Genomic DNA, 23,108 nt, shown 5'->3' on the forward strand with positions numbered 1-23,108 from the left:
AACAGGATGAAATTGCATTATGTTCCTGGGAAGATAAAATGCAGTCTTTCAGGCTACGGAATTGACGTCATTTCAGTATTTTCTAAATACAAATTGTTACTTGACTTTTTTTTTTTTTATATATAAGCCGAAAGAACTTCATTGCTATAGATACAAGGGGTACCTTCCCATTTACAGAAGGAAGTAAAATACATCAATGCAATGCTATAGATAAGTGGATCAACCTATGGACCAGGGTGGGCGTTGGATAAAACTACATTTTCATAAAAGTTTTAAATCTTGTTTCCAATACATGCAATGCTAGTTACACAACTATATCCATAAACACCGATACAACTGATGCATCTACCTCCAACCTAAGAAACTTTTATTATGTCATTCAAATGCATGCACATAAAAAGTGAGGGATTGAGCCTGGATAGTTTATGTCTCCAAATGTATTATGTTCCGGGGAAGATAAAATGCAGTCTTTCAGGCTACGGAATTGATGCCATTCCAATATTTGTCTCAATACAAACGGTTACTTTTTCCTGATAGAAAGCTCAATCTATTCTCATTTTTTCTTCTTGCACAACCACACAGATATAAATATCATTAAACAAAAACTAGGTAGGCTATGATACCTATTATCATCCTTTCTTCTTTCACAATTACACACACACAAAAAAAACACTTTCCAGGGTTCAAATTTACATCCCAAAAGTGAGAAGGAACTGCATGAGGCTTTATTAGGTTGCGAGTGGCAGGGCAACCTCAAGCAAAGAATGCTGATGTACTCCCAATATCATCTACCTCATGCAGCCAACTGGCTAAGCTTCCTCCATCCAGGGCACGTGGTCTCAATCCATAACAAGGTGAGGAAGGAATAGACAATCAATCAAGGCAATCAACCTCACTAGAGTCACTGCAACTTAATACGCTTAGAATTGGCTTCTCTCAACCATTCGATGCATTCCTCTGCAGTTCCAGATGGATAGGCAAGTTGCCAAGCCATTGCTTTATCCAGCTGCAAGTGAAAATCAAAACTTCAAATTTCAATGCAGTGTGTACATCTATGCATGAGTGAAAATGCAGTCAGCCAAATGACTTACCGACTCCTTAACAAGAGGTCCTCCTTTTAGCTGTAGGGCATTCATAACATCTTTGCCATTGATCAATTGTTTTATGTCCCATACTTTCTCAAGGCCTGCCATCCACGAAAATGTGTTCATTAAAAATGAAATTTGAGGCGTAGCAAACTACTGAAGTATGACCAGAATACAGTAAAACACATCTCCTGTCAAACACTCTTTTTGGTGCAACATGATAAACTATCAATTTATCTTCTTTTTTTTCCCTGTTATCCTTGCTTTTATATTTCATTTATAAAATTGTAGTGTAAACCATAAACTATATTTCTACCACAACATAGTTCATTGGCATTCCCATTGAAACAAATGTCACTAATTCAAACAGTTGCATGCCTGCATCGTCTAAAGAGTGAATTCCCAATCACTCTTCACCTTAACCAACGCATTTAAGCTCCTGTTTTAGTTAAGTTTTTGATGTGACTGCACTGCAAGTGCAAGCTTTCCTATATTAGAACAAAGCATCCAAAATTCCAAATCAAAAGGAAAAAGAAGAAAAGGATCATAAACCAAATGAACATTCAATTATTCAGATCAGAGAAACACATCGACAAGTTTAGATATAATACAAAAAAGAAATACAACTTCAAATGCTCTGCAAAAACATGGTACGAATATGGCTGACATAATAAGTATTTGACTTCTTCAGAAGATATAAAGCACTAGAGATTGGTAATAAAACTAAAAGTTAAAGACAAAAATTGACAAAAGAGCCACTAAGCTCACCTAGTTTGATTATAGAATTCTCCACAGTATTAAACAGATCTCTTCGTTTGCCCAACTGTGATGGTTCATCCTTAATGTCAATGGGATGTAGTATAGTGGATATCAACAGAGCAACATGCCAATAATCTTTAAGCTCTCTTAAGAGAAACCCTAAATAAATAAAATATAAAAAACTCAGCCATAACAGATACAATTCATAATGCACAATAGCATAGCAGTAACCTCCCATACAAACAAATATGGAAGAGCAGCAAGAATCACAGTGCAATACTCCATCGAATTCAGTCCTCATAATCTAAGGAAATCCCATATTTTCTGTTTCTTTTATTGACAAAATTTAGTCATGTGGTTTAAAAACTTTTGATGTCTTAACAGGCCAAGAAGTGTTACTTGTAGCTTGACTTTGACCGAAGCAATAGTTTAACATAGGAAAAATGTGACTGCAAAATGAATTTAAGGGAATATGGATTGTAGTTACTTTCTACTAGAAATTATAAAGCCAATAGTAATATTGAAACTGCAACATAGAATCATGAAAAGCAATAGTCCGCAACACAATATGTCATAATAAAGAAGGCTATAACTGAAGATTAAGGTCACAGGCCTAGGTATGGTGTACTGAAATTAAACTTCAAAATTAGAAGAATGGAGAAGGCAAGGATTGAACTCTAGACCATTTGGTCATCGCTGATACCGTGTCATGAACCAACAATAATTCCAAAAGGCTTAAGCTGTTAGGGGGAGATTCATAAATGGTTCTACATTAGATTTCTAACACAATCCAAAAAACCAGCATAGTGCAGATGCAATACCAAGTTAGCAAAGCAAGCAAACTGTACCTGTTAGTACCCGGACTCTAGAAGAGACAGGGACATCCACTAAGTCTCCCAGCCAATCATGATCAACAACTTGGACATCCTCACTAGATGCAAGACAAGGGATCAATGACAAAAATTTATGTGACGCTTGGTGTAAGTTAAGCACCTAGATTTTGGTGAACAATTGCAAACACGTTAACCAACACAAAGTATCAACCAGAGTAAGTAATACTGAAAATAATTTACATTATGCAAGTTATAATACATCCTTAGAACTTTACTTAGGCTACAAGGAAAGAAGACTAACCATTTCCGCATCCTTAGCTTTCCGCTTGAGAGATTCCCGGATAATATGATTAACAACAGGAATCTATAATTCCAAATCACATATTAGGCTATTGAACCAACATGTCATTTGAAATAAAAATTACAAGAATAGACACAAGGTACAGCAATCACATGTCCTATTGCATATTTGCACAGACACAGCACATATATTAGTCTCCATTCTCCATGGGGGAGGAATTGAGTCAAGAGTCCAAATTGTTAAAGTAGATGAGCTCAAACACTATAACAGAATTTTAGATCAAGATTTGGGACTAAGTTCGATTCAAGTCATCATTTTAAAATGTTTCTTTTTTTTTTTTTAACTAGAAGTGCCAGCAAACAGCAATGCAGGCACCAAGACAAAAATATTGTTTTATTTTGTAGTTTAGAGGAAGAAAGATAATTTTGTTTCATATTCATTCAGATTTTCAGAGATTGGGATTTATAGGCAGAGTTGGTTAGAATTTTTCTAACCAATCTGATTACACTTCAAATTCAGAAATAGACAGGGCAGGAAAAATAAAACAGAAAAGATAAGGATATGATCAATAAAAAACAAATTGTATCTATCCTAAGGGCTCAAGGATTAATTTATTCTAAAATATCCATACAAATAACTCCTTGAAAAAGAAACTAGAGTTGAAAATCTAATATAGACATTGTGCTAGAAGCGTCAATTGGACAATTCAAATCACAGAGCTCAGAGATAATGCACTTGAGGCTTAATATTGCCAAATCATAAATAGTACTAGTATATAGAAAAAGCATGTACCTTCTTAGCTTTCTTTTCTCTGTAAGTGGTATTTCTAAGAGGGAGAAACAAAGCAGCACAAAGTGTTAACCTTTTTTGTTCAGCCTAAAATACACAAATTGTGTATCAGCATATAAGATAGATAGTCAAACAAACCTTAAGTGGTATGGGAATAACCATGCACTCCCTTACTATGATAAGAATATATAGCAAGCAAAGATAAAAGTTTGACTGATTAATTACAGTAAAAGTTGACTCTCCAAGTAAATGGATAAGGTTCCATGCAGTATCCAAGTAAGAAATGCAAAGCCTGGAAAAAGTTTAAAAAATACCTGATCAGCATATGACCAACAAAATATCCATTTCTCCATGCAAGAGATGAAAGAAACAAAATAAAGAACTAAGCATGACCAAAAGGTTTAGGGTAGGGAAGTAAGAAATGAAAGAAAGGAGGCTCTCAATAATACCAGATTGATATACGGTATATATATATATATAAAATAGAGTATTGTAATAGTTCTGTTTGTACAGCTTTCTGTTAGTTAGATAGATGCCTAGTCAGCAGTTAGTTAGGATTCAGTAGCTTGCATGCCAAGCCTCACTATATTATACTTTAACCATATATACAGCCAATGTGGGATCTCAACAAAATATTTCAATCTAAGGTCATTGCATTTCAGACTGTTTATACAGGGAGATTGTGACTATTAAAATTTTAAAATACAAAAGAGGTCAACATTTAGGAATGGAAGAATTCAAAAACAACCATTCAACTCTTATCTATACACTTGCACGCGTCTCAAAAGCTATACTGTTTCAAATATGAAATTCATTACAAATATCTATCATTGTTATTTGTCCATTAGGTGTTTCTTTGTTTTCTGGCAAAGAGGCAATAATATATAGCTAATTCTTACTTTGTACAAAAGATGTAAATGAGATTGTTTTTAATAAATGGATTTGCAATCACTATGCACTTTCAACCTACAAAGAAACATTTTTTGAACCTATCTATAAACTATACCTTTCACACCCATCTGAAATGTAAGGTTCAAATTCAGGAGGAAGACTGAATACAATCCAAAATAGTGTAAGATCACAAATATAAGTCATAGCTTTGACAGGTTGATTTCCGGATATCATCAGATCAATCTACAAACACAGACATAGACATAAGAGAATGAATGGCAAGATTTCAGTACTGACAAAAAAAACATGGGCACATCTTTATAATAAGAAGTTCCAATAGCATTCCAAAATTGAAAATAACATTCTAAGGTGACTACACTGAAGTAATGGAAGAGTTAGAACGCACCTCAGTTCCAATGCGCTCTCTGCTAATTTTAGCAGCTAGAGCATCTTTCACATCATCACATGCAGCAGCTACTTTCAGATCTTCATCTAGAGTAAATTCAAATCTAGCACCTAAAAATAATGAAAATGTATCTTCAATATAGCAGGAGGACAAGTTCAAACTTCAAAAGAAAGCATAGGACAAAATATTCACAAGATAAACTAAATTAGAATATACCAAATCTAATTGCTCGAAGAACTCGTAATGGATCATCAAGAAATGTGGCCTTTGGAGGTAAAGGAGTCACTATCTTTCCAGACTTAAGATCCGAGATGCCTGCAAGGTGCCAAATAGATTATTAGATAGACAATATAGCTCATAAAATACTTGTTTATGAAAAAAGATCCACTCTAACCTCTCTTGGTGAAATCTTCAACTGAGTCAGTGTTGATATGGTAGAACAAGCTGTCATTCACAACTAAATCAATTTATGAAACTATCTTGTAAAATAGGTATAAAAGTAGGTGAATATTAGAGAACACTCAAACCAACATATATGCAAAAAAGAAGTTATCAACATAATTCTTAATTGTATCATTCCACGCACAAACTCTTTGAATATTTAGTGGTTTCTTTTTTTAATTTCTCCCAGTCTTGTACTTTTTCTTTGTCTTATCTAATGATACTTTTTTTTATCAAAAACGAAAAGCACAGAAAGATACCTGTTAATTGTCAAATCCCTCCTATATGCATCCTCTTCTGCTGTGCCAAATCTTTGCTGTTAGGCATAAAGTTACACTTTATTCCGTTATTTGACTAGGGTATGGAATGGGGGGGAGACCAAATATTCCAAATGGGAAATACATGGTCATCTAAGCACAAAATTAGCTTAAATATCAACAAAAGTGCAAAATATAGGGGAATTTTAACTTAATAGCAACCATGCATCTTCTTCTTAAGCATTTAACTAACTAGAAAAAAAATAACATCTTATATGACCAAAATAAACAAAAAAAAAAGACTAATTAAAGAAATTTAGAGGAAAACAAAAAAAAAAATACCATGCAAATTTGTAAGTACAGCAGAATAGGTAAAACTTGTACACAACCAAAAGACTGAGCAATTATATACCTTAGAAGGAATGCGGCTATTCTCAGCGTATTCTTCACTCCTTAGGTTAACAAAATCAATCCATATATCAAACAAACGCATCCTGGCTGTTTCCAAATGTTTGGACTGATCAGGATTGCTGCAAAAAGAAAGAAAAATAATAAGTAATGCTTTACAAAAAGGTAGAAAATGCAACACAAATAAAAAAGAGGAATGCCTGCGATTTCCGGATGCAAAGTTGAATGAAAAAGAATGATAACCAGCACACTGTTGAGCCACTCCGCTCTGCTATTGACTACTATGCGTCTATGGCTCTATGCCTATTACGATATGAGAATTAATGATAACCAATGCCTAGCATAACAGGTAGTAAGCACGGTTATCAAACTTGCACATTTACTAGTTCATTAACACCGGTGACAAATATGTGTCAACTTGCTTGCTAACTTGCAATCCAGTCAAACTCAGAAATACTAATCAAAATCAAAATTCGAAGATTACACTAAATTTTGTTAGCACTACTTCCTTTCAATTAAGGAGTCATCCGTAGTTATATTTTGCAACGGATATCAAAGCCTGTTATTCTAATTAGGAAATATACTACAGTTAATTAATTTGGTGAATTTGACAATCACAACGTAGTTATGTAACGAGACCTGCATGTAGAGAATACTACAAGAGAAAGAGAAACAAAAAAATACCTCTCGATAACGCAAACTCCCTGTGCATCTTCGCCAATGGACAACAAGTACTCCCTCACCTTATCCACAAACTCGGTTCCCATCATATTGTCAAGCGCGATATCAATGTCATAGCACTCTTTTCCCAGAAGCTGCAGAACAGAACAGAACCAATGAGGAAAAAAAAAGAGAGGAATAAGAATCAACGGAGAACGAACGAATTAGGGCTAGGCATTATTGTTGGAGGAGTGTGACCTTGTCGCGGACCCAGCCACCGGCGACTCGGAGCTGAGTTTGGAGGTCGAAGTGGCGAAGAGTGGCGAGAAGCCTGTCGAAGATTCTTCTCTCGACGTCGGAGAGGTCGATTTTGTCGCGAACCTGGAACGTGGACATTGGTGCGCAGCCACAACTCCGAAACGACGGCGTCGTGGCGATTTGTAGGAGGGTTTTGGCGGGACGGTGAGAGTGGAGAGGAAGAACAAGGGTTGGTGACTGTGAGAATGAAAAACCCCTGACACAAGTCAAACTGGGTCCGTGATGCACCACAGGAACAAGAAGCCTTGTGGCAATATTCAAAGCCATTCTCATTTCATGGGCTTAAATTTAAATACTCGCTTCCCATTACATTTGCTAACAAGTAACAACGAAAGAAGGAAATATAACAAAAAAGAAAAATTATCGGCCCTAGATCTAAAAGAAGTTAAATAATCTAACGGTGACAAGTACACTTTCCCACATGACAAAAATGTTTCACTTTCCCATGCATCTCGTCATGTTTTTTATCCATTTTTTTAAAAATAATCTGCTATATTTCTATTATATATTTATCTATGTAAAAAGAAGGTTTTCAAGTCTAAAAACACTAAATTATAATTTAATTTTAATCTTTTTATAATTTAATTCGTAAATTTAGTCTCTTAATTTTCACGTATTATGTCTTTATTAACCTAAAAAAAATATTATTATATGGGATGAGTTATATTTATTCACTCCAAAAAAGTATTAAATGAAATTATTTTATTTGTAATTCAAATAAATATAATTAGGATAATTAACATGAAGCGTGTAAATTAAAACATTCATATTTTATATTTCAAATTTATATTTTGTGAATATTCAGGTTTTAATCAATATTAAATGTAATTAATTATTTTTTATTTGTTTTATTCTTCAATCTTAGATGTAATCAATTCAAATAATTTTGTTACAATTACATTAACAAATCAAACCATAAATCAATTAAAGCTTTTATATTTGTGTTTTTACTTCATGACAAGAAACAATACATATGAAATATAAATTACTTATTTATATGATATTAATACTAGGATTCATAATTTATAGACTTTTCAATTATTTTAATGTATGGAGTCAAACTAAAACATTAATACCAAATATAAGTATATCATGAAATACTAATTTTTATACTAGTTATAGTTTATTGAAAATTGATTGATGTAATGAATATTTGATTGTTTATTGTCATTAGACATACTTGACTATTTTAATCGTGTTTAATTGATATTAATTGTTTTATTTTAGTTTCAAAATTTATTTAATAAAATATATACTACCTTTAGTAAGGTCAATCAAATAAAACAATTTTTTTTATCATTTTTACTTGTGATTTTTTGTTCTTTTTTTATTTTTCAGTTTTAATTACTTTACAACAAAATATTATTTATAAAAAATTGAGAAAATTACCATAAGTATATATTTAGCTTAATTAAATCTTACATGAACTTTTATTTTATATAATATCTTAATTAATTTATTAATTTTTCTGGAATATTTTTAAAATTACAATAATCAATTATCATGTGATCAAAATAATAAATAAAATATTTTATTTTTTAATTGTGATGTATTTAAAACATTGAAACTATGTAATTACTATGAGTGTAAAATATATATACAAAAAACATAATAAATATATTCAATTAACAAGACACAAAATCATAATAATTAAACAATTTCATTCAATTTTTGTTATTTCAAATCAAGCGTGCAAACAAAAAAAATAAATTAAACAATTTTTCAAAAAAAAAATGCAAGATATCATTAAAGCGAAATATATCCTACCTAAGATAATACTTCCAATAATATTAATAGTAATTTTTTGAAGCATGTGTACATGTATATAAAAATATATTTAAACATTTATTGATAAATATACTAAAATAATTTATTGAAATTTAAACTAAATCATTAATAATATATTAAAAATTTACTCCTATACATTATAAAATGTGAATTTAAGTAAATTTTAGCAAATCAATTAGACTGATAGTAGCTACACCTGTTAGCTTCTCACAGTAAACACCAGAAATCAAATCAATAACGTGCAAGATAACATACCACACTTGTTGCACCATAACTGAAACACTTGTTTGTTTTTTTATATGTATACTGTAACTGAAACACCTGTTGCACCATAATATTAGCCCATGCTTGTACACCAGACTTGATTCGTATCATGAAAAAAGGTTCGACAGTTATAAAATTACATTTTCCTGTGTGTTATTGTTCTAACTGGTTCAATCGGCTAATTCAATTATGAATGAAGAGTGGTGTTTGCATGAATTGTCATAGCAAGTCGGCATATGCTCGTGTTTCTCAAAAATTATACATCATCAGCAAAAACACTTCAGCTATAGTGTAACTTATGTGGAGATCTATCAGAAAAAGGGGGAAAAAAAATATATATATATATATATATATATATATATATATGTATATATGTATGTATATATATCGCATGAGCTAAACCTTTCTAATTTTGTTTTTTTGTTTCCTTTTTTGGCAAAATGTACTTAGCTTAGAGAAACAAGCAATGTGCCTCTATACAGGTTGCAAGCCTAATTCAATGTGTCAATCTCTCATGCAGGACAACAAATTTAGCCAAAAACTCAACCTAGCTTGCCGCATTTCTTCCACCTTTTCTGCTAACAGAATCGCATAATCGACAAGGCAACGTGTCAAGGCTCATGGCTCGGGTTTTTCCATAGTTTCCCAGTACACCACACCTTCTCCATGCATGGTATTCTGCATAGGCTACCGGGTCATTAGCAACTGCCTTCACGTATGAAGCCAACTCTTCCAATGAGTTGAATTTTCTACCATCTATTATTGAATGTGGAGGAACAAAATCCATGACATTTGGTGCACCAAAATAGATAGGAACTGCACCAGAGTCTAAGGCATAGAATAACTTCTCTGTCACATAGCTCTCAGTAAAAGTGTTCTCAATTGCAAGAACAAACTTGTAGTGAGACATGGCACAATGTAAATGATCCCACCATTTTGGTGTAACGTTGGCATCGTTTGCACATTCGGGATAAAGAGAAAGAGCCATGTCTAGACCACCAACATTATTTAGGCACTTGCCAAATGAATGATGTGGCAGTAAGCTCAGGAGTTTCTTGGCAAGCTCATTCCTTTGAGGAAGACAACGTGATGAAGACCAATAAACAAGTATATCCTACAAAAGATAAATTGTGTTAGGTTGCTATGAGTCCCTCTTTCGTCATCTGTCATTTAATATCCTCTTGATAAATTACTTACTCTGTTTTTTTTATTGGAGACGTGGTAGTTTCGACCATTGTGAAAGAGTGCACCAGCATAGGTTGATTGTACATCATCCTCAGCATGGTAGCTAATATATATGTCCTCTCGACCTGATCTCTTTCGCCCAGCTTCAAGATCCATATATACGCGAAGAGGTTCTCCCATGTGTCTCTGAAATAAATAAATAAAAAAAGAAACTATAACAAAGTGGTCCTAATGCAATATCACAGTACAAGTTACCAGCCAAAATATCCTGAAAGCCTAAACATGCACTCTGCAAGACAACCATGAATGAGAAGCATTTGAGAAAGGGTAGTCAATAAAAGCACCTCAAGTACAAAACTAAGAAAATGGAACCATGGTGAGATTTTGAACTGCTTAAAATAAGAAGTGCTTATTAAACTCTTCTACAAAAATGCCCTCGACATTAAATCAGATGAGAGATAATTGTATAAAGCTAAAGAACTCAGTATTGATAGTTGATACTGTATTGTAAGCATGTTACTAACCACATTTTAAACACCTAAAGGCTCAAACAAATACATGACTTGAGCCATAGGAAGTACAGATAATTACCAAATTTACCAAATAAATTATGTCTGGTTTCATATTTCTTAGGTGTTGTTATATATGTATTTTGTATGTTGAGAGGCAAGAACTACACTCCATGAATTAGAAGTACTTTGAAAACAACTAAACCAAAAAGCATTTTAGCTGTTGACTTTCTTAATCTGATCCTTGACAACAGAAAAATAGAATTAAAATGTCAGGTGCACAGTTAAAAAATTAAGGAAAAATGGATGGACCCAACCACAGCCCAAATGGCAATAAAGCTAATAATATTTTGAAAAAAGGGGGATATATCTTTTGTCAGCGGTGGTTGGTTAAGATGTAAAAGAAATTAAGAAGAACTTCATCTTGCTATGAAGCCCTATATGGTATCAGGTTAGAAGTAGAGACATGAAGGACCAAAAATTAAAAATGTGGCCTTTTGCTTAAGAAATCTCTGAAATGAAAAGGGATTATTTTGTTATTATTTGCTGCTTTTATCTCTAGCCAGCATTTTCCTAAATAAAATGAACTCCAAAACAAAGCAAATAGTCCTTGCCAATTGCCATGAAATCATTGTACCAAATATCTATATTATATGCTACTGCTAGCTTATTGAAGTCCAATAAAAAACACTCGAACACAGTTTTTTATTCTTTACAAATTCTCAAGTCCGAGATCCATTAACCTAATCTTCACACAAAGATCATCACATGCTTCCAGACAACACTGCCTGAAAAAGCTGACAACAAAATGCTTAGGGCCTGTTTGTTTTAAAGTTGGGTAGTAGAATTGATTATGATAGAATTAATTTGACTCACTGATTATAATTAGGATGTGCCCAAATTAATCTCAGTCATAGATTTACATTGGAAAGTGCAAGAATTAATTAATATTCTAACACCAAAACAAACAAGGGATTAGTAAAATAATCTGCATTCAAGCTATGAAGGTGTGACTAAGAAGAAATCTTCCAAATTGCAATGTTATCTTCTAGTTATTGACCAAAGATTACAACAAAGGAAGAAAAAAGTCCACGCATGGTTATGGCCTATGGGTATATGCTGAAAAGGATAACTTAACTTATTACTGCCACCAGCTTCCCCTGACTACGACTCCTTGTGCACCACAATCAGTCTGCCACCAATGTATTATATTTCACATCACAACTAGTTGTGGTTGTAACATTACCACTTCCTCCTATTCATGAGAATGAACCATTGTTCATCATATCTTCTCATAACTATATCTAAAATCAGATCAATGCAACATGAGAATGAACCATTGTTCTTTAAAAAAAATGACACCCAATGCAAGTTTTGCAAGGCTAACAAGTTCAGTTCAGTCATGATCTGCGAACATATCCTTCTCAACTAGCACGGTAACATACCAAATGTCCCAGATCTACTCCAACATCAACTTCAACAGCAATCTAAGGTCACTAGCGCTCAAACAAATTACAAACAGATAAACCATACGAAATTCTCACTATCTATTGTTTCAGCCGTGAAAACCGAAATAATAAATGAGAACCAAACTTCAAAATAGGCAACTACAAAGCAAGGAACATAAATTGAACCCTGAGCAACATTAGAGTAACCCCATTCATGTCTTTACTACATTTAAATTTCTACAAGACTCGCCATCATTCCCAATCAAAAAATGTGATTTCGAAAACAAAACTAGCACACCCGTGTACATTAGAAGGAAAAACCTACCTGAACAGGAGGCGTGGAAGATTCAAACAACAAAGCATCAGGCTTGTCAGCGAGAACGGGCGATTTGGTCCACAAGCAGCTCAAGCCACAAGAGCAAGAGTACAAGTTATCCAAGTTATCGGGAATCCAAGTCCACCCTTTGACCAAAACGCTAACATGGTTGAGTTTCAAGCCCCCACAATCGCCAACTTCCTGCAAAGACGCGACCTTTGACTGGTTAAGGGGCACCCCATTGGGTTTGTCTTTGAAGCGAGAGCACCCCACTTGCGAGTCCCATTGCCTGAAGGCCGCGACCAGATTGGAGAAGGGTTCGGCCTTGGACGGCGTGGTTGTGATGGGGCGCGTGATGGGAGGGAAAGAGGAGGAGGGGAAGTGGAGGAAGCCGGAGAAGAAGAGGAGGAAGAAGGCGAAGGTGAGCATGATTGTGATGGTGAAGGTGTTTATGGGTTTGGGAGGCACTGGCATGGTGGAGAGGAAGAAAATGGGGGGGTTCTATCCCTCTCTTGGAGTCAGAGAGGACATGGAATGGGAATGGACTGAGTCGCAGTACACGAATACACCAACACTTGTTCCTCTTTCTTCTCTTTAGTCCTACGTTTCTTTGAATCCAATCGCTGGAATTTTGGGTCCTTCTTCTACTAATAATAATTACAGAATTACTACTACTACTTTTCTAACGGGTAAAGTGAATTTATCCGGGTTTACATCCATGGTTTGTAAATTGATATTATAAATTTATACTAATGATATTGAAACATTATTTTTAAATTCTCGAAGCTATTTTTTTATTTTTTTTCTGTCTTGTCAATTATTAGAATTATCATAATGGGTCAACCTGCATACTATCATTAACCCGAAAAAAAATAGTGAGTTTTTTTTTTAAATTTTGAAAGTAAGAAAAATTAGTTGAAAATTCAAACATATTCCGTTTATGCTTGACTATTTGTTATTAAGTAATAAATACTTAATAATATATATATTATCTTTATAATTTATTTAAAGAAAAATAAATTTAATGAATATTAATAAGATGTGGATAAACGAAAAAAATATTAAGTTTATTTTTTTATAAAAAAGAAAGAGGATTCGTTGGTTAAAAATCTCAATCTAACTTACCAAAAAAAGGGATCAAAACGGATTATCCAACGAGTTTAACCTATTTTGTTAATCTTATCAATTATTCCATACTACTTATGACACACAAGTAACTCATTGGCATTCATCACATGTATCCTCATTTACACTTTTACAAAAGTTTAAACATAAAATAACATAGAAGAATGGAGAAACCCTCCAAATAAGATGGGTGATATAAGCAATTTAGTTTATTTACGTTATGAATTCTCAGTTTACTCTTTATACATAAAAGTTTATTACATTTGTAAATGATATTTTTCTTTGTTCTTAATTATAAGTAATAATAATAATTTTAAAACTTATTAAGAATTAAATATTTTTTATACTATTAATTTATTGTTAATTCTGTCTACTAAATTCTCATTTATTGGATTATGAGTTTTAACATTAAATAAGATCATTACTTACAATATTTAAATTTAACACTGGAATAAAATTTAAATTTATAATAATATTATACTGTGATAATCATTTTTTTTAGTTTTGATAATTTATACTATTGCTTATACAAAGAATTGAAGGTAATATTAAATTAGTCCCTACACATGTAAAAGTTTTCATCATCATTTTGTTGTTTTTAATGGCCTTTCGTTGATAATTGATCTTCTTACACATTCCAAGCCAAAGCCTCAACCAATTGAGGCTTATAAAACACGCTTAAACACCAAACACAAAACTCATTGGTGTATATTGATCTCCTACAACTCAAAACACACTCCTTTATGACTTGTCGAAGATGGTGTATTGCGGAGAAAGATTCATTAAAGATGAAAGTACAGTGATTACATTGAAAGTAGAATGAGAAAAACTAGATCCTGGCGATGACATAAAAGGGGTTGAGGATGAAGTGACATGTATGACAACATAGGGAAGGATTAACATGGAAGGGAAGTGTTTTATGGGAGTATAGAAGGTGTAATCTAAGATGACCACATTAAGAAAGTGCAACTTTGTGGTTTTGTTTATTGATACCTTATTTTTAACACTTTCAGAAAGTAATTTTCAAAAATGTTAATTCCATAATTTGGTTTCCCAAAATGGGTAGTTTTGAGAGGAAAAAACACAAATATATGAGGTTATATTTAGCGAAAAATGGAAATTGCATTTAGCAACTGCCTAAACTTAATCTTATCCCGGAAACATAGGCAAACAAAAAACTAAAACGGCTCAGATAAAGCACTAAACTTAAAAGTCACGAAGAGTATTACTTCACAGTGGTTTGCTAACATTTTTTTTTGTGGAAAAATTTATATTAATAACATGTTATTTTTGTATGAGTAAAAAACTTTTGTAGTCTCTCTATACATATATACATGATCAAATTATTTTATTTATTAACACTTCATATATATATACACACATATAATTTTAATAATTCAACTATTAAATTTAAAACTTTATTGAATATATTTAGTCTTTTTTTTGTGTACTGAATAGATTTAGTCTACAAAATTTTATAAAATTAAAAAAATATTTATACTTCATTAAATAAATTTAAATTAATATATAGTATATTTTATATATAAATAAATATTGATTATAAAATTACATAACTACACTCCTTAAATTTTGATATATAAGATTGTTAGTATAATATTAAATTATTCATCAATTAGGTTATAAAAATTAAAGAAATAAAAAAATTTATTGACTGGATTAATTCTATTAAGAATTACTCCTAAAATAACTTAAACTCTCCCTCTCCCTTCTTTTTATCATAAACTCATCTAAATACGATAATATTTTTTATTTAAAAACGTGAAAATATAAATTTAAGTTATATAACTAAAAAATAATTTGAAAGTTAATTAACTATCATATAACCATTTAGTAATGTTTATTTACATTTATAATAGTATGTATTCATTAATATTCTTATTTTTCATGATAATGTTTTAACTGAATTATTCTCTCTCTCTCTTCATATTTTCTATTTTTACACGCGTTAAGCTTTCCTTGGACCGTTCCTTGCCCAAATGACCAAAATAATATACTCAGTATGCTATATACTGCTAGCTTTCTATATACTTCATGGGTTAAACTTAAAACCATGGGCACTCATAACTTTATTTATAAAAAGATATAAGTAATACCCAATCTGTTACAGCTGAGTTATAAAAGATAAAAAAACATGCATGCTTCTCTCAACGAAGGTTGAATGTTCAATTCTTCGCTTACTAGTTCTAAAAGGTAATCCAAACAAGTATTTAATTGTCAAGTTCATTGAATTGTGATTTTTTAATTTAATCAAACAAAGTATATTTATCTCCTTACGTATTAAATGTATAAACAATAAAAGTAATATTTGATGCATGCTTAATTTTTCCTTTTCTAAAATAATTACTTAAGTTTCTTAAGAAAATTTCTAAGAAATAGTTTTTTTAATTAAATTTCATCCCATGTGATGGATGCATTAAATATGTATTTTTTGTTGCAATGGGAGAGTAATTATTTATAGAGAAAAATATGATTTTAGTTTCTATACTTTCATAAAATTTTATTTTTAGTCTCAATAGTTTCATATCATCTAATTTAATCATTGTATATATTTTAAAAAAGTATGTCTATTTTACCATGTATCATATCTAACTCACTTAAATTAATAGTAGTATTAGCAGTCTAAAAATGACAATTAGAAATTTGTGTTTAATAACCATAGCATATTTAGTCGTGATAAATGTTATTTAAAATTTTCTCTCCGAAAAATAGTAAAAATGGATAATTACTTCTTTAATATAAACCCAATTAAACGTATACTTAAATAAATCGATGGAAAAGGAGAGGCGGAAGGAAGTTCAGCAGCAAAGAATCGGATTCTATTGGGTGATTCTATTTAATTTGGTTGGCCCATTCACAATAATTAATATAAGTGTTTAAAAAAATAAAAAAAATTAATATACAGTGTGACACTAATGCTACCTTTACAAATCTAATACGATGGGTTGAGAAAGTTTCCAAGACAGATAGCTACTTACTTTTTTTTGCGTTAGTCTTTGGACATAAGCCAAGTCATTACTTTGCAATAATCAAAGTGATTCACTTTTTACTTTCATTTTTAACAAAGCAATATTAACTTTTTAACGTGTATTTTCCTCTTTCCATTATACTTTATCATTTTTATGTTTTGAAATAAAATGCACCATGATATCTTTAGCAGGAGCACGATTATCACGCTGGCTCTTTTGGTAGATGTGGTAGTAAATTACAAATTAAAATTTCAAGGTAGTTCCAACTTCAAACCATAATTACGTGTCTATTTTCATGCACTAACGATATTGTTGTTCCTCTGCCTCACTAGAAGTCGTGAAGCACCAAAATCATATAGTTTGTTTATTGAGGCATCCACAAACCCAAGTTTATTCTTAGTCTGCAAGGTCATTTTCATGGCATGACACTACAAGCAATAATAGTCACTAGTGAATGGCAGATATATATATATACAATACTAGTTTAGTTATAACTAGTCAACCAATTATGTAATCAACAAATTGAAGTAAGCTAGCAAATAAATTAAACTAATTGTTGTTTGCATATATACATTGACAAAAGTTGATTAACTTAATTTCACAGAAAGAGTTAGTTTTCACAAAATTATGAATAAAAGTTCAAATTTCTAGTAGAGATATAGTAGTGACTAAAATCAGACACTTATATTTAATATTAATATTTGATTATGTCTTCAACAAGATTGTCTTAATTCAATGAAAAATAAGAAATTAAAAAGATTTAGTTTAAATAACTAATTTACTCTTAATATAAGATCTCTTTTAGTAATACTCATCGTTGTTGAAAGATAAAAGGTTATTAATTTTTTTTTCAAGTGTCTAACACATATCATTTTTTTTAGGGTAAAAAGTTTGAGTTTTTTTTTTTTTTTTGCTTTACATCTTATTTACTTATTTACACCTGTATCAGGAATTTGAATTGGAAATCCTGCCACGAAACTTATAACTGAAAAAGGGAATATTTGAAGATTACTAAGCAAATTATTAATAAATTTAATATACATAACATGTTAAGGCAAGTTTAACTCAAGTGATCTCAGCAACACAATGACTGAAGTCCTTGAACGAGCATCAGTTACTATGTTCGAGTAAAATGTATGTTGGACAAAGATTCGTCAAATTCTCCTCTTTTGTCAAGTTCATCCACCACTTGCGCGCCATGACATGAAAGTTGAAAGCTTTATTTTCAGTCTTGCTTCATTAACAATTTTTTGTTTATTCTCATCAATCATCACATCTAATTTAGCAACTTGATCGCTACTGCTAAAACAAAATTAATGTGGTAGTGGTTGGTCTTTTACAACAACAACAAAAAAAGCATGGTAGCGATTCTCATTCACTCAGTTTGTAATCAAAGTAATTTCAGGTGAGACAGCTAGATATGTTCTCAAAATGCCATAACCACGAGATTTTTTAAAATTAATTGGTGTAAAATTATAGTTTATAGGTACCACTCCTAGTAAGATCAGAACTTCCAAACAAGCAAAACTGATAGAGCTTAACTTTTGGACATAAATCAAGAGCAATTCCTCAATTGGATTGGGTTATTTTATTACTAAGATTTTTGTTCAGCCATAATTCCATAAAAAAATTAGAACTATATATACGTAACCATTTTGATAGAGAATAATGGAAGAGGGATAAAAGAATATATGGCAGAAATAATTGATAGCAAGTTGTACACAACTTCTTAGCCGTAAAATATTAGCAATTATTTATAAAGTTTAAGGACAAAAAGAGAAAAGATTCTAAGACAAACACAAGTGATCCTTTCACTGTGATTGAGATAAAGAGAGAATGTTAATTATTATTATAGTACTAGTAATCACTGGAGAAGAAGACAATGGAAAGTAGTCCAGTCTGGTCCAATTCAGCCCACATATGTTATTATTGGATTAACATCCATGCATGCTACTTCAATCACTACATTCCCCTGACCTGACCTGAGAACCCACAATATACCAACTAGTATTATAAATTAAGACAGGCCTGGGTCCTGGTTCAACAGGGTTATGTACAGCCACATCAAACTTTACAATTAAAAATGACTGTTATTAGTCATTGATGCCACAAAAACCATGGCAACTGTAGCATTTGTTGGGATCTAAGATTAAAAGCCTTATACAAACGGCTTCAAACAAAAAAAAAAAGCTCTCCTTTTCCTTTTTTCTTCCATATTAAAGACTGGGCCAAAAAAGAAAGATGATGAACACGGTCAACTCTGATTAGTGGAATCCTCCTCCGGCTGCCGTTGCTGCTTTGGCCAAATCCGGTGGTGGAGATGGCAGCAGGATTATGGATAAAATGCCACTGGCGGCCGCCGCCACCGCACCCACCACGAACGCTGGCAAGTTACCACCTCCAAATAGAGCATCCCATGGTCCACTTATCACAGACACCACCATCTAAATATACATAAACATGTACTCAGTTAGTTAATAATTCACACTAAATAACATTTACTATATCACAAATATAAAATGAAGTTACTGAGTGGAACTATATGGAGTGAATTTAATTCTAACCTGTGGTATGACAATTGCAAGATTGAGCACTCCCAGAGACAAACCTGAAAAATTTAACATAACATAAAAGGTTAAGCATTTTTGTTAAAGATGATGACCAATTATGAATTGACCTCAATTTAGTGAAATTGCTTACCTTGGCCTGCCCCTGAGGTGCTGGAGAATATTGATGCTAGAGCAAAGGGTATGCTGTAAGTAATCTGAACACATGCACGTACAAACAAACAAAAATTGTTAGGTTGCTACTGTGTCTTGCAGTGCATAAAGCTCTTTGACTTTTTTGTTCTTTTGTTTGCTTTTGTTTTGTAAACACCACTTCTTTCTTTGATTAGAAATAAATGGATTAATGAAGAGAAGTAAAGAAGTTTCCTTGTACAAACACACAGCATCACGGAAAAGCTACGCTGCTATTTGCAAATTACAATGCAAAAAGAGTTAAATGCATTAAATACAATCACGATGTATATAAACTGGGACCTCAAACTTTGGATGACTAAAAGGATGATTCTTTTATTTTAGTATGAGATATCTTGTTAATATAATATTTTTATAATATATTTTATCATAAACATTATTTTTTCTACATATTTATCTCTCTTTTTGTTCTGTTTGTCTCAGTTTTTTTTAATATAAAAGATTAACTGAGGATAGGGTATATTAGCCCCTCCCTATGCACCTTTATTCTACAATGAATCTATTTATGTCACAAGTGGAATACTATTTAGTATTTATAATTAAATGGACAGTTCATAATCACAATAAGAAAAAAAAATACTTGAAAACGATTTTGATCTTGTCTTTTCCGGTTCAACCAAAAGCAACAGTCCAAATAAAATTTGTCCAACTGAGAAACAAAGTTTGTGAGAAAAATTCATAGCCCCGTTTTGTATTTACTGCCCTACAGTATCAGTATCACCCACAAAAAATATTTTCATTAAAATCTTGAGAGATCGTAAATTCACATGACTCTTTCATGCATGCCGAGATTCCAATTCCCTTTCAAAAAAAAAAAAAATAGAAGTAGGTTAAAGCATTTTAACTTTTCCTCGTAATCTGGCAGTAATACGGAAACTATTTGTACTTTTTTAAGTTTATTCTCCCTGTCCCGTGCCTACCGTCTTCCAATACGTCAATTAGTAATAAAATATGCACTGTATTATATTACCAAAGTTCACATCTACAAATCTAAGCCAATAATAATTGATATACACTTTCTCAAAAAATATTTTTTTTATCTCAAATATAAGAAAATTCAATTAATTTATTAATTTTAGTGATTTTTTGCGGCAAGTTTGAATCAGCAATAAATTTAAAAAATATGATTAATTAATTTGCTTAATAAAGGTGAATGAATTTTTATTTTCTACCGAAAACAATAGTGTTTTATAGTTAAAAAAAAGTAGTAGCCGTAGAGGAAACAAATATTTTAATAAAAAAGAAATTGAAAGAAAAGACGGTTACCGCGAGTGGGATTCCGAGGAGAGAGAAGAGAGCCAACGCGCCGGCTTTGACGGCGGCGGGAGGAGGCAGGGGTTCCTGGTGGGCGTTGGGGAGTAGGGTGTATTGTCGAGAATGTTGGGCCATCTTAGTAACCAAAACCGTCATGGCCAAACAAACCGCGAGCAAGAAGTTAACAATCCCCCACAGCCTCTTGACGCCCCCAACCCCACGCGCCAGCACTTCCACTCCCAACGACGTCGCACCAAGCACAACAGAGTTCAACATCAGCCCCAACGCACCCGCACGGACACCCCTATCGTACGCCTTCCCTTCCCCTACTGTCCCTCCGTACACCTCACGCCCCATCCAGTCGGTGTCGAATAGCAAAAAAGGGAACCAGGCGATCCAGTTCAGACACGTCACCAACAGAAGGATCCACATGGGACGCTTCAGTTCGCGGAACGCACCGAATAACTGCCCGAAGCACGGCATGCCCCCGTGGGACCCATCCTCCTCCACCGAACTCCTCACCGTTTTCTCTGACGACACCGTTTTCTCCTTCACGTAGGTCAAGGCGATTGTGGAGAGAGTGAGAAGAAGCGCGATGGAGAGGAAGAAACAACTCTTCAAATTCGCGCAGTAAACATCACATGCTTTTGTTTTAGTGAAAGGGAAGACGTTGTGGAGGCCGCTGTAAGAGCCCGCGGCGTAGCCCAGGACGTTTCCGACGGCCATGAAGAAGGAGAAGAAGGCGTTGGCGTTTCGCGTTTTCCGGTGGTCTCCGGCGCAGAGGTCGGCCAGGAGGGCGCGGCAGGGGCCTTGTAGCATGTTGTTTGCGACGTCGAGGATCCAGAAGCCGACAACGAAGATGGCGATGGCGCGGGGGCGGGTTTTTTTGGCTAGGGAGTCGCCGAACATGTGGCCGAGGTCGGCGGCGTAGCCGATAAGGAAGACGGCGATGGCGACGGCGAGGGAGCCGGCGGCGATGAAGGGGCGGCGGCGGCCGAAGCGGGAGGTGCAGCGGTCGCTGTGGTATCCCACGATGGGCTGGACGAGCATGCCGGAGATTGGGCCGCAGAGCCAGATGAAGGCGGCCCAAGTGTGGGGAATCCCCAGCAGTTGGACGTAAGGGGTAAGTAGAGAGAGCTGTAGGGCCCACCCGAATTGCACCCCGGCGGCGATGGAGGCCACCACCATGATCTTCCGGAGGGGACTGGCCTCCGGCGGCGGAGCCTCCGTGTGGAGGGAGGAAGGCTTGGAGAGATTGTTGTTGTGTTTGGTGGAAGAGAGAGGCTCCATATTGTAGCAGCAGGAAGAAAGAAAGAGAGAGTGTGAGTGTTTGTGTTGAGTTATGTTGTGTGACTTGAGGGAGTGTTGGGGTTTTTATAATTGAGGGAGTTGCATGTAAATGTAATATTGGAGAATCTTATGAGAGTTACTGTGTGGGGGGATATACACGGTAATTGTTGCCTTATCCGTTTGGCTCATTTATTCTGCCTTTCCTCCTTAATTATTCAATTCCACTTGTCTTCACACTGTGGGACTTTGCTTGCTTCATTCATGCCTTAAAATGCATCATTTTTTTACCCTATCTAGTGATTAAGGAAACAAAAATTAAAAGTTGGTTTTCATAAATATTACATGAGACAAATGAAATCGTTATTTTTCAAATTGATATTCACATGTCGGGATATACATTTTCTTTAGAGATGTAATAATTAATCTAAATTGATCCTGCAAGTATATTAATTAGGAAAGCTTAAATTGTTACTAGTATAACAATAATTAGTGTTGTGTAGCCCTATCCGTTTGAGATAAAAGACTTGAGTTGTGTTGTGGGGGAGGGTCATTTATTTTGGGTTTCCTCGTTGGAGATTGCTGTAAATTCCACTTGTTTTCGTGTGCAGGGCACTTTTATGGATTCTTACATCACCAAATCTTAGCAACTTCCCGATGCATCATCATCCTTGCCATTAAATGCATCAACTTTTGAATTTGCTCTTCGCTGACTCATCCTAACCAGCAATTAAGGAAAAAAAATGTTTCAAACTTATTTTACTGTTTGGTTAAATTATTGTTTTCCATTGATCAACTGATATTTAGAACTATGTATATATTTTTTAGACAAAAATAGACTTATTAAAAAAAGAAATAATAAATCCTAAATCATCAACATATCATGCATGCATCCAAATGATATTAAACTTGAATTTATTAAGTAAATTTTTGTTTGAATTTTGTGGATAAAAAATATATATAATTTGAAGATGAGATTCCAAAATAATGTTATAGTAACCCAAAAAAGTCTTAAACGATTAGGAAATCTAAATTATT

The 23,108-nt window shown here is 33.3% G+C and overlaps 3 protein-coding genes across 3 annotated transcripts; all 3 read right to left on the bottom strand.

Annotated features, from left to right (window-relative positions):
• Positions 1 to 415: 415 nt before the first annotated feature.
• LOC100527248 (polynucleotide adenylyltransferase family protein) lies at positions 416 to 7,449 on the bottom strand. Its single transcript, NM_001250050.2, has 15 exons — positions 7,089 to 7,449; positions 6,855 to 6,985; positions 6,175 to 6,292; positions 5,766 to 5,821; positions 5,459 to 5,508; positions 5,281 to 5,379; positions 5,065 to 5,174; positions 4,774 to 4,901; positions 3,993 to 4,059; positions 3,771 to 3,854; positions 2,979 to 3,041; positions 2,693 to 2,837; positions 1,854 to 2,003; positions 1,092 to 1,186; positions 416 to 1,006 (listed from the first exon to the last, which is right to left on the bottom strand). Exons 1-15 carry the CDS (start codon positions 7,419 to 7,421, stop codon positions 902 to 904), a joined length of 1,734 nt encoding a protein of 577 aa, NP_001236979.2. The 5' UTR covers positions 7,422 to 7,449; the 3' UTR covers positions 416 to 901.
• A 2,148-nt stretch (positions 7,450 to 9,597) lies between these two features.
• LOC100792300 (alpha-(1,4)-fucosyltransferase) lies at positions 9,598 to 13,315 on the bottom strand. Its single transcript, XM_003536343.5, has 3 exons — positions 12,668 to 13,315; positions 10,398 to 10,571; positions 9,598 to 10,314 (listed from the first exon to the last, which is right to left on the bottom strand). Exons 1-3 carry the CDS (start codon positions 13,130 to 13,132, stop codon positions 9,748 to 9,750), a joined length of 1,206 nt encoding a protein of 401 aa, XP_003536391.1. The 5' UTR covers positions 13,133 to 13,315; the 3' UTR covers positions 9,598 to 9,747.
• A 5,243-nt stretch (positions 13,316 to 18,558) lies between these two features.
• On the bottom strand, positions 18,559 to 22,130 carry SUT1 (sucrose transporter). Its single transcript, NM_001348923.1, has 4 exons — positions 20,796 to 22,130; positions 19,471 to 19,534; positions 19,335 to 19,378; positions 18,559 to 19,214 (listed from the first exon to the last, which is right to left on the bottom strand). Exons 1-4 carry the CDS (start codon positions 22,071 to 22,073, stop codon positions 19,035 to 19,037), a joined length of 1,566 nt encoding a protein of 521 aa, NP_001335852.1. The 5' UTR covers positions 22,074 to 22,130; the 3' UTR covers positions 18,559 to 19,034.
• Between the last annotated feature and the right edge of the window lie 978 nt (positions 22,131 to 23,108).

The sequence above is a fragment of the Glycine max genome, chromosome 10 (genome assembly GCF_000004515.6).
Source record: "Glycine max cultivar Williams 82 chromosome 10, Glycine_max_v4.0, whole genome shotgun sequence".
NCBI lineage: Eukaryota > Viridiplantae > Streptophyta > Magnoliopsida > Fabales > Fabaceae > Glycine > Glycine max.

Excerpts from the sequence above, each read along its gene's own strand:
- LOC100792300 (XM_003536343.5), bottom strand. The coding sequence starts at position 13,132 with ATGCCAGTGCCTCCCAAACCCATAAACACCTTCACCATCACAATCATG. Across the intron at positions 10,572-12,667 it reads CTTCCACGCCTCCTGTTCAG|AGACACATGGGAGAACCTCT; the intron begins GTAGGTTTTTCC and ends TATTTATTTCAG. Across the intron at positions 10,315-10,397 it reads TCTCCAATAAAAAAAACAGA|GATATACTTGTTTATTGGTC; the intron begins GTAAGTAATTTA and ends TATCTTTTGTAG.
- LOC100527248 (NM_001250050.2), bottom strand. The coding sequence starts at position 7,421 with ATGAGAATGGCTTTGAATATTGCCACAAGGCTTCTTGTTCCTGTGGTG. Across the intron at positions 5,822-6,174 it reads ATAGCCGCATTCCTTCTAAG|CAAAGATTTGGCACAGCAGA; the intron begins GTATATAATTGC and ends TATGCCTAACAG. Across the intron at positions 5,175-5,280 it reads TCTTCGAGCAATTAGATTTG|GTGCTAGATTTGAATTTACT; the intron begins GTATATTCTAAT and ends CATTATTTTTAG.
- SUT1 (NM_001348923.1), bottom strand. The coding sequence starts at position 22,073 with ATGGAGCCTCTCTCTTCCACCAAACACAACAACAATCTCTCCAAGCCT. Across the intron at positions 19,379-19,470 it reads CACCTCAGGGGCAGGCCAAG|GTTTGTCTCTGGGAGTGCTC; the intron begins GTAAGCAATTTC and ends TAAATTTTTCAG. Across the intron at positions 19,215-19,334 it reads TTGCAATTGTCATACCACAG|ATGGTGGTGTCTGTGATAAG; the intron begins GTTAGAATTAAA and ends ATGTATATTTAG.